At 41.8% G+C, this 10278-nt stretch overlaps 1 protein-coding gene across 4 annotated transcripts; it reads left to right on the top strand.

The window, feature by feature from the left end:
• Positions 1-583: 583 nt before the first annotated feature.
• LOC118377263 (plectin-like) lies at positions 584-8726 on the top strand. Of its 4 annotated transcripts, none has more exons than XM_035764112.2 (9): positions 584-714; positions 821-1050; positions 1557-1671; positions 3990-4120; positions 4519-4617; positions 7272-7468; positions 7737-7800; positions 7929-7991; positions 8124-8726. In XM_035764112.2, the coding sequence occupies exons 2-9, from the start codon at positions 841-843 to the stop codon at positions 8454-8456; spliced, it is 1212 nt and encodes a 403-aa protein (XP_035620005.2). In that variant the 5' UTR covers positions 584-714; positions 821-840; the 3' UTR covers positions 8457-8726. The 4 variants fall into 4 exon arrangements, with proteins under 4 accessions (XP_035620005.2, XP_035620004.2, XP_035620003.2 ...); XM_035764111.2 differs by having other exon boundaries at positions 589-728; XM_035764110.2 differs by having other exon boundaries at positions 608-1050.
• The last annotated feature ends 1552 nt before the right edge of the window (positions 8727-10278 follow it).

The raw sequence follows: 10278 nt of genomic DNA, 5'->3' as shown, positions 1-10278 counted from the left end.
CTCCCTGCTCCGACCATTTTTAGAGGTGCCAAGAGCCTTGGCATTTACAGTCAGCTGTTTAGGGAGGATTTCGCCTCACTGGAAGGTAGAATTTCAAGCAATGCAATTTATCATCCATTATATTTTATGCTTACTGTATTTATATTATACATGATGTATGTTGACTGTGTAAATTCCTCTGTTTGTATTCTGCATGTATATTTGTCTATTGCAGGGTATGAGTAAGTGTACTTGGTGAATAAGTACCTTCTGATTCTGAAATTATGGTGAAATGTATGTCAAGTGAAGCATCCAATGGCCTGTTAGTCTCCTCTCACTGCTTTCTGGCCTGCCCTATGGCCTCCCTCTGAGCTTTGGGGGTGAAAACAGAAATCACACACCTACTGTATCTCTGTCTGAGATATCATCTACTGTAGGAATGTTTTTTATGTACAGTAGGCTATAAAAAATATATATTTTTAAATCCTGCAACATAATTTAATATCTCAGTATTGTCCGATCAGACCTCCCGCCCTCACCTACCGTTAACCAATCATGTCAATGCAGAGCTATACGGAGACCCCCCCCCCCCACACACATTGTTAGAAGATTGAAGAGGCGCACAGCGATGCGGTACAGAGCTCAACTCAGCCTCTGCCCCGCTATTGCGGTTCAGACCACATTTTCGGATCAAGCATAAATGGGCTCTTAGCCACGGCCTCGCGAGCGTTACAGGTGCGCGCCAACAGGTGATTTTGATTCGATTGTCACATAACGCCTCTAATCTTTATATGTTTTATGAACGGTTGAGTCAAAATATGTTGCAATTTGTCTAGTTTAGGTTTCAACACAACAAGAAAAATGGATTTCTCAAAGAATTCCGTTGCAAACAGGAGAAACAGAAATGCAACCAAAGGGAAAAAAGCTACTCACAAGTCAAATGTTTCACCGGCGATCAGTAGACTCATTCAAGACCCTTCAAATCATATTCCATTGGGACGACAACTTCAGAGGACGCCGCCAACGTTAGAGTTGAACATAACTCGGCCTTTGAGCTTTAAAACACATGTGGTAGGCCGAATCTCGTTCACCACACTTCTGCCTCGGTGCACTGGGGTTTTAGTGCCTTCAGGAAGTATTCACCCCTAGACTTTTCCTACATTTTGTTGTTACAGCCGCAATTTTGTCCCTGGCATATGTAGAACAATCCAGGAGTGGAAAGCTCATCCAGAAAGACTCACAGGTGTAATTGATGCAAAAGGTGATTCTAACGCATTGACTCTGGGTTTTAATACTAATCAAGATATATAATTAGTGTTTTATTTGTTGTAAATTCTAGCATTTGTAAAAAATGTCTTCCACTTTGTCAGAGTATTTTGTGTCTGGTTGACAAAAAAATGCCAATTAAATACATTTTAATCCAACTTTTTATCACAAGAAACTGTAAAATCAAGGGGTGTGAATACTTTATGAAGGCACTGTAGTTTGTAGGCCAACTTGAGCCAATTATTGTGGAGGGTAGGCCTAGCTGACAACTAATAAATTTCTATCCGTTACCATTTTGTCTTTCCATCCAGATTGAAAGCACCCCTGGGCAAGAGCCCTTGTCTCCCGCGCTAAATATGACCATGGACCTTTACACAATCGAGCCTGCAGAAACATGCCGACGGTCTCGCATCACTTCAAGCACAAGTGGGTGTTTCCTATATTGTTCAAAATCCTATAGCTGTATATTTGCACCAATATGTGGTTTGATATGTCTGAGGTGACAAACATAAACACACACAGGGGTGCACCCCCAAAATCTGAGGGGCTTTTCCTGGAATTTAGAGCCATAATCATTATGCTTAATGTGCAAAAATGTATATTTTTCTGCATATGTAACCATACCTCCTTGAGCTGTCTGTATCCTCCTGACTTGTGGTTCTTTTTTGCTAATATCTGGGTAGAAGAATGAAAGGAATGTGAACTACAGAAATATTTCTGTAGTTGTCACATGTGCTGAATACAACGTGTTTAGACTACAGTGAAATGCTAAGATGGTTAAACAAGCTATCTACTCTAACTTGATTCGTAGCCTGAAATGGCTTTTTGGTAGCTAGCTATGAGGGGAGATTGGTTCTCAATCTGGGCTAGCCAAAATCAACTTCATAAAATTGCTAGGTGGCTTATAGTATTTCAGAGAAACGACAACTATATATACAGTTGTCTGAAGTTTACACACTTATGTTGGAGTCATTGAAACTCATTTTTCAACCACTCCACACATTTCTTGTTAACAAACTATAGTTTTGGCAAGTCGATTAGGACATCTACTTTGTGCATGACACAAATAATTTCTCCAACAATTGTTTACAGACAGATTATTTCACTTCTTCACTGTATCACAATTCCAGTGGGTCAGATGTTTACATACACTAAGTTGACTGTGCCTTTTAAAGAGCTTGGAAAATTCCAGAAAATGTTATGGCTTTAGAAGCTTCTGGTAGGCTAATTGACATAATTTGAGTTAAATGGAGGTGTACCTGTGGATGTATTTCACCTTCAAACTCAGTGCCTCTTTGCTTGAAATAATGGGAAAATCAAAAGAAATCAGCCAAGACTTCAGAAAATTGTAGACCTCCAAGTTTGGTTCATCCTTGGGAGCAATTTCCAAATGCCTGAAAGTATCACGTTCATCTGTACAAACAGTAGTATGCAAGCGTTAACACCATGAGACCACGCAGCAGTCATACCACTCAGGAAGGAGACGTGTTATGTCTCCTAGAGATGAATGTACTTTTTTGCAAAAAGTGCAAATCAATCCCAGAACAACAGCAAAGGACCTTGTGAAGATGCTGGAGGAAACTGGTACAAAGGTATCTATATCCACAGTGAAACGAGTCCTATATCGACATATTCTGAAAGGCCGCTCAGCAAGGAAGATGCCACTGCTCCAAAACCACCATAAAAAAGCCAGACGATGGTTTGCAACATCATATGGGGACAAAGATTGTGCTTTTGGAGAAATGTCCTCTGGTCTGATGAAACAAAAATAGTACTGTTTGGCCATGACCACCATGGCTATGTTTGGAGGAAAAAGGGGGAGGCTTGCAAGCCAAAGAACACATCCCAACCATGAAGCACGGGAGTGCATTATGTTGTGGGTGTTGCTTTGCTGCAGGGGGACTGGTGCACTTCACAAAATAGATGGCTTCATGAGGAATGAAAATGATGTGGATATATTGAAGCAACATCTCAAGACATCAGTCAGGTAGTTAAAGCTTGGTCGCAATTGGGTCTTCCAAATGGACAATGATCCCAAGCATACTTCCAAAGTGGTGGCAAAATGGCTGAAGGACAACGTCTAGGTATTGGAGTGGCCATCACAAAGCCCTTACCTCAATCCTATAGAAGTGTGTGGGCAGAACTGAAAAATGTGTGTGCGAGCAAGGAGGCCTACAAACCTGACTCAAACCTGACCAGCTCTGTCAGGAGGAATGTGCCACAATTCTCCCAATTTATTGTGGAAGGCTACCCAAAATGTTTGACCCAAGTGAAACAATTTACAGGCAATACTACCAAATACTAATTGAGTGTATGTAAACTTCTGACCCACTGGGAAAGTGATGAAATAAATCATTCTCTATGATTATTCTGACATCTCACATTCTTAAAATAGTGTTGATCCTAACTGACTTAAGACGGGGACTTTTCACTAGGATTAAATGTCAGTAATTGTGAAAAACTGAGTTTTAATGTATTTGACTAAGTTGTTTGTAAACTTCCTACTTCAATTATATATATTAATTAACAGGACAGATCTGAGGGGGCACGTGCCCCTGTGTCCTCTGAACACATTTCATTAAAGTTCCAATTCTTATCTATTTTAATGTAGTCCTATGTCACATGATCCTACTGTAGGTCTATAAATCTGAATGTTTAATGCTTTGGTTTATGATGGTGCAGAAGCTTGTAATAAATTATATTATCAGCATGATCCACCAAATGTTATCAATGTACATGTTCAGTCTGTTCAGGCAGTGTGCTGGAAGAGGACCACTACTCATTGATAAGAGGCATGCAGGGCTATGAGGTTACCCCAGCAGACCTTGTATTCCTGAAGAGAGCCAGGCAGGAGAGGCAGATCAGCGCCTTACAGGTGAAATCCCATATATCTGATGGTGAAAACACCCACTTGATTATTTTAATGACCGATGCTTATGGTACCTCAAATTACGCAGCAATTTTGTGCTGCTTTGATCACACATTTAAAGCTATTGTCAATATTCCCTCAATCACCTGGGTTCTTTATTCGCAGACATAGCAAAACTTTTTTGCAGCAAAATGTTTTGCCACGAGAAATTCAGGCAGGTTTTGTTCTGTTTGCGTTTTCTCCAGTTTGGTTCAGTTTGCAACAAAATGTTTTGCAATGAAAACGAGTGTTTCTGTTGGACAAATTCAGGTAGGTTTGATTCCTAGTGAATACACCCCATTAGGGTCTACTTGGTACAGTTGAATGATGTTATGTTCAAGGCTGTCATTGTGTTTCCTATGCAGAGAGAGCTGGATGAGTTACTGAGGCAGCGGAGGAACCAGATGCTGGCCAGGGATCTGTCCTTGGCCTCCAGAGAGAAGATTCAAGCTGACCTTGATGAGGTGAGGCCACATGTTACTATACAGTACTGTAGCTACTAGGGATGTGACAATTGTTCTTAACTTTTAAACTGCCGTTATGTTTATACGCTAAGAACTCAGATATGGTCCTTTGTATGACCCTGTGTGTGTGTATATATACACTGCTCAAAAGAATAAAGGGAACACTTAAACAACACAATGTAACCCCAAGTCAATCACACTTCTGTGAAATCAAACTGTCTACTTAGGAATCAACACTGATTGACAATAAATTTCACATGCTGTTGTGCAAATGGAATAGACAACAGGTGGAAATTATAGGCAATTAGCAAGACTCCCACAATAAAGGAGTGGTTCTGCAGGTGGTGACCAGACCACTTCTCAGTTCCTATGCTTCCTGGCTGATGTTTTGGTCACTTTTGAATGCTGGCGGTCCTTTCACTCTAGTGGTAGCATGAGACGGAGTCTACAACCCACACAAGTGAGCTGTGGCAAGAAGGTTTGCTGTGTCTGTCAGCGTAGTGTCCAGAGCATGGAGGCACTACCAGGAGACAGGCCAGTACATCAGGAGACGTGGAGGAGGCCGTATAAGGGCAACAACCCAGCAACAGGACCGCTACCTCCGCCTTTGTGCAAGGAGGAGCAGGAGGAGCACTGCCAGAGCCCTGCAAAATGACCTCCAGCAGGCCACACATGTGCATGTGTCTGCTCAAACGGTCAGAAACAGACTCCATGAGAGTGGTATGAGGGCCCGACTTCCACAGGTGGGGGTTGTGCTTACAGCCCAACACCGTGCAGGACATTTGGCATTTGCCAGAGAACACAAAGATTGGCAAATTCACCACTGGCGCACTGTGCTCTTCACAGATGAAAGCAGGGTCACACTGAGCATGTGACAGAGTCTGGAGACGCCGTGGAGAACGTTCTGCCTGCAACATCCTCCAGCATGACCGGTTTGGCGGTGGGTCAGTCATGGTGTGGGGTGGCATTTCTTTGGGGGTCCGCACAGCCCTACATGTGCTCGCCAGAGGTAGCCTTACTGCCATTAGGTACCGAGATGAGATCCTCAGACCCCTTGTGAGACCATATGCTGGTGCGGTTGGCCCTGGGTTCCTCCTAATGCAAGACAATGCTAGACCGCATGTGGCTGGAGTGTGTCAGCAGTTCCTGCAAGAGTAAGGCATTGATGCTATGGACTGGCCCACCTGTTCCCCAGACCTGAATCCAATTGAGCACATCTGGGACATCAAGTCTCGCTCCATCCACCAACGTCACGTTGCACCACAGACTGTCCAGGAGTTGGCGGATGCTTTAGTCCAGGTCTGTGAGGAGATCCCTCAGGAGACCATCCGCCACCTCATCAGGAGCATGCCCAGGCATTGTAGGGAGGTCATACAGGCACGTGGAGGCCACACACACTACTGAGCCTCATTTTTGACTTGTTTTAAGGACATTACATCAAAGTTGGATCAGCCTGTAGTGTGGTTTTCCACTTTTTAATTTTAAGTGTGACTCCAAATCCAGACCTCCATGGGTTGATAAATTTGATTTTGTTTGAATGTGCTGACAAATTCGTTGTCAGCACATTCAACTATGTAAAGTAAAAAGTATTTAATAAGAATATTTCATTCATTCAGATCTAGGATGTTATTTTAGTGTTCCCTTTATTTTTTTGAGCAGTGTGTATATATGTGTGTGTGAGCCGAGTTATTTGCTAGGCAGGACTGAGGTAGACTGAACTCCATTGCCCCCTAGTGGTCATACCAATGTTATTTTGAAAACATTAATACAGTGCCTTGCGAAAGTATTCGGCCCCCTTGAACTTTGCGACCTTTTGCCACATTTCAGGCTTCAAACATAAAGATATAAAACTGTATTTTAATAATTTTGCACGCCCAATTTTTCTGTTTTTGATTTGTTAAAAAAGTTTGAAATATCCAATAAATGTCGTTCCACTTCATGATTGTGTCCCACTTGTTGATTCTTCACAAAAAAATACAGTTTTATATCTTTATGTTTGAAGCCTGAAATGTGGCAAAAGGTCGCAAAGTTCAAGGGGGCCGAATACTTTCGCAAGGCACTGTATATAGATTAATAAAAAACCTCAGTCCTGCCTAGCTAATAGACGCAGCTCAATTTACTGCTGTCTCCCACCCACTCAGCAACAATGATAGTTAATGCTGTTTTAGGTTCTCTGCTCTGTCCCTCCATGTTTTCAGGACTTTGCTACTGTCGCTTCCCATTCTGACATTTCTCCAACTGTTAAGTATGATGTGCTTTTATATCCGTGACTACTCATTTGAAAGATGCATATCCCTTCCAAATAACGTTACAGCATTGTTGCGTTAGGTATGTTTGTATTTTTCCCTTGATGATGATGTGGATCTGTTAGTTGTGTTTTTGTGATAACTACACTTAATGTTATTCAGTTAGGGATTTTCTCCTTTAAACATTCACACCACTACTAGATACTGTCCTATGCTGAATGTCATGTTGTCAACCTCTGAAGTTATGACCTTGAGTTAACACTGCCTCTTAACTTGACTGTGCTATATCTTATCATTTATCTATATAAATGTTTATGTATTCATAATTTTCACACACTCATATTCGTAATGTTTGTGGATATGTCGACGCTTTCTCTGAAAATTGTTCTGTTGGACATCACGTTTCAGATGCTGTCCTGTGAGCAGACTGTTCAAATGGGGCAAGTGTTCCTCTCGAGGAAGCTGAGCTCAACGGAGGTAGAGGCCCTGGACTCCAAGTCCCTCCTGGCCCAGATAAAGACGGCTGATGTCCAGCAAGCTGTAGAGGAGGAACAAGCTGAGATCACTGCACTAGAGGACAGCATGGCCAGAGCCCTGGAGCTCAGGTAGCTAGCTATCTCACTTCATGTTACAGCAGTGGCCAGGATCATATTTATTAGGCACCAAATGGAAGAACATTTACTGGAAAAGGGGCAGGAAAACAGGCAGGGACTTACAATAAGAAGCATTCGTTTTTGTTCTGATGCAAAACGTTTTGCTACAGTGTGCCTTAATGAATATGACCCATGGAAGACATGGCCAGTGTGCAGCTTGTTGATGTTTATGGAAACAGGAGTTCTGGCTTTATATTAACATTATTGTTTCTAATTTCAGAGAGAGAGGGGAGCAAAGACAACAGGAGATTGAGAATCGGAACAGAGCCATCCTCACGAAAAAGGTGCTATTTGTTCAACACTTGTCACCATGTAGTTTTAAGTTATACGATGAATTACCAACAGTACTGTATGGTAATGGACCAGTTCTTTCTGGACATGTATAACTGATGAGCACTGCTTCATCTCTAAGGCAAACATCAAGCATCTAATGAAGGAACTATCAGAGCTCAAGTCCCTACTGGCTGGGGCAGAGGTAAGTCTGTATGTAATAAGCTCCGTGTCTGACCTTGTGGTGTCTGGGGTGTTGGAAATTTTCAGTCACATTGAAAAATATTTGTACTTCCTCAAAAGAGATTCCATGAGCCAGTTCCTTGTAACTTCACAGGAGTCTTTGCTAGCCATTCAAGGCAAGATGGACACTTTGAAAGACACCGAAAAAGAGGAAGACACAGGTCCCCAGGAGGCATTGCAAGTCACCCCAAGCCAAGCAAAAGCTCTCAAGAAGGCACCCAAGACAAAAAGGAATGGTGGAGAAACAATTACCCAACAGGCTTCTCAAGTCCGAATTAAAGATGAAAATACACCTACCATAGTTGGAGAGCCACATATGGCCAGTGGTCTCAGACGATCTACGAGAATAGCTACCAAGAAGAGCTGCGTTGAGAATAAGCCTGTTTTAAGGAAAACTCGCCCTGTCAAAGCAAGCATTTCACTTTGAGATTTATTTTCTTCCACTTTTCCTGAAACTCTTGATTTTTAAGGAGTTGTTTTCCACTGCTTGTTTGGTACTGTGGTTAGGTTTCCATCCAGTTGACAACAGATTTTAATGCAGATATTCAAAAGTCACAAACATTATATGCATTTTTCCCACCAGACGTGCTTTCAACAAAATGACTTTGTAGCGGATAAAATGTTGTGCGTGACAGTGCACAACACTTTTGTACTTAAGTTTTCATGTACAGAATAAAATAAAACAAGTTTTAATGTGTTTCCATAGCATTTTCAATTCTATGGATGATTTTGTCACACAAACTGCAATAAATAGCACACTTGCCCAACCTGGTTTTTGGCCCATTCTCTATAGACTACCGTGTGCTGCTAAGGTGGACAGGGTAGGTTATACACTGAGTGTACAAAACATTAAGAAGCTCTTCCCATGACAAGAATGACCAGGTGAAACCTATGATTCCTTATTGATGTCACTTGTTAAATCCACTTCAATCAGTGTAGCTGAAGGGGAGGAGACCGGTTATAGAAGGATTTTTAAGCCTTGAGACATGAATTGTATATATGGGACATTAAAGAGGGGAATGGACAAGACAAATGAACAGGGTATGGTAGTAAGGGGCCGGGTGCACCGGTTTGTGTCAAGAACTGCAACGCTGCTGGGTTTTTCATGCTCAACAGTTTCCCATGTGTATCAAGAATGGTCTACCAGCCAACTTTACACAACTGTGGGAAGCATTGGAGTCAACATGAAAGCATTCCACAGGGATGCTGGCCCAACACCTTGTGGAGTCCATGCCCTGACGAATTGAGGCTGTTCTGAGGGCAAAAGGGGTTGCAACTCAATATTAGAAAAGTGTTCTTAATGTTTGGTATACTCAGTGTACGATGAGATATGGATAAAGGCAGCCAATCACTGTTCATGTCACCTGCATCATTCAAATGATGGCCTAACCTCAATATTTTTGCATGAAGCTTATCACTGTGGCGTGCATTTAACCACAAGTTATTGAAACGACAATAAAGTAGCCACCCCGCCTGCATTTTGGTGAAAAACTGAGGGAAGGGGCTGGAGAAATGTCACCACTCAAATTCATAGACTGAGCTATGGGTGCCAGCAGTGGCCATCCATGATATCAACATTATAGTTTAAACCATGTTTTGAAGCTGTAGTGTTTTTTTTAAAACTTATACTTTGAGTAAAACAAGCTCATATTTGGGGTTCTGATGGGGTATGACAGAGCATTAGTAAGTGTTATTCTTCAAGATTTAATGGGTACTCAGTATATCATTCATTTAGAAGTCCAAAAATGGGTTTAGCAACTAAGGATTCCAGCAACAACAACAAAAAATCAAGATTCTAAATTGGTTTGGCTCAGTGTACAGATCGATCTACTTGTACCTTTGATCAGATATATTGCTGAATAGACATACTATAGACATACTGTTATTACTGGAATACAATCTTCTGGATTGATTTCTCTTATACCAGTGTTTTCAGATAAAGAATAATAGAGCCCTCTTGTGGACACTTTGGAATCTGACAATGCAGGATCTGTTAGTGTAATTGGTGTGTATAGTTGTGAACTCTAGAATTTCTACAGTGCAGGCCAGGGATATTTCTGCTGATGCATGTCTTTCTGTGTGCCAAGTTGTCGACAGTCTCGTCAAGCCCTGGACGAGTTTTAATATGAAGGAAATTGATGTCCTGCTACATATGCTACATAACCTGAGTCATAACCGTGGCCTATTAGCAAGACCGGTGTTCAGATTATCCTCAGTGGCCCTGTAGCTAACGGGCATGTTATATACAT

This window comes from Oncorhynchus keta, unplaced genomic scaffold (genome assembly GCF_023373465.1).
Source record: "Oncorhynchus keta strain PuntledgeMale-10-30-2019 unplaced genomic scaffold, Oket_V2 Un_scaffold_14384_pilon_pilon, whole genome shotgun sequence".
NCBI lineage: Eukaryota > Metazoa > Chordata > Actinopteri > Salmoniformes > Salmonidae > Oncorhynchus > Oncorhynchus keta.
The sequence above is the reverse complement of the archived record's forward strand: the minus strand, read 5'-3'. Positions and strand labels throughout refer to the sequence as shown.

What these genes read in the sequence shown, in the direction of transcription:
- LOC118377263 (XM_035764112.2), top strand. Translation starts at nt 841, where the DNA reads ATGGATTTCTCAAAGAATTCCGTTGCAAACAGGAGAAACAGAAATGCA. An exon ending in TCGCATCACTTCAAGCACAA is followed by an intron (nt 1,672 to 3,989) that starts GTGGGTGTTTCC and finishes GTACATGTTCAG; the next exon opens with TCTGTTCAGGCAGTGTGCTG. An exon ending in GAGCCATCCTCACGAAAAAG is followed by an intron (nt 7,801 to 7,928) that starts GTGCTATTTGTT and finishes TTCATCTCTAAG; the next exon opens with GCAAACATCAAGCATCTAAT.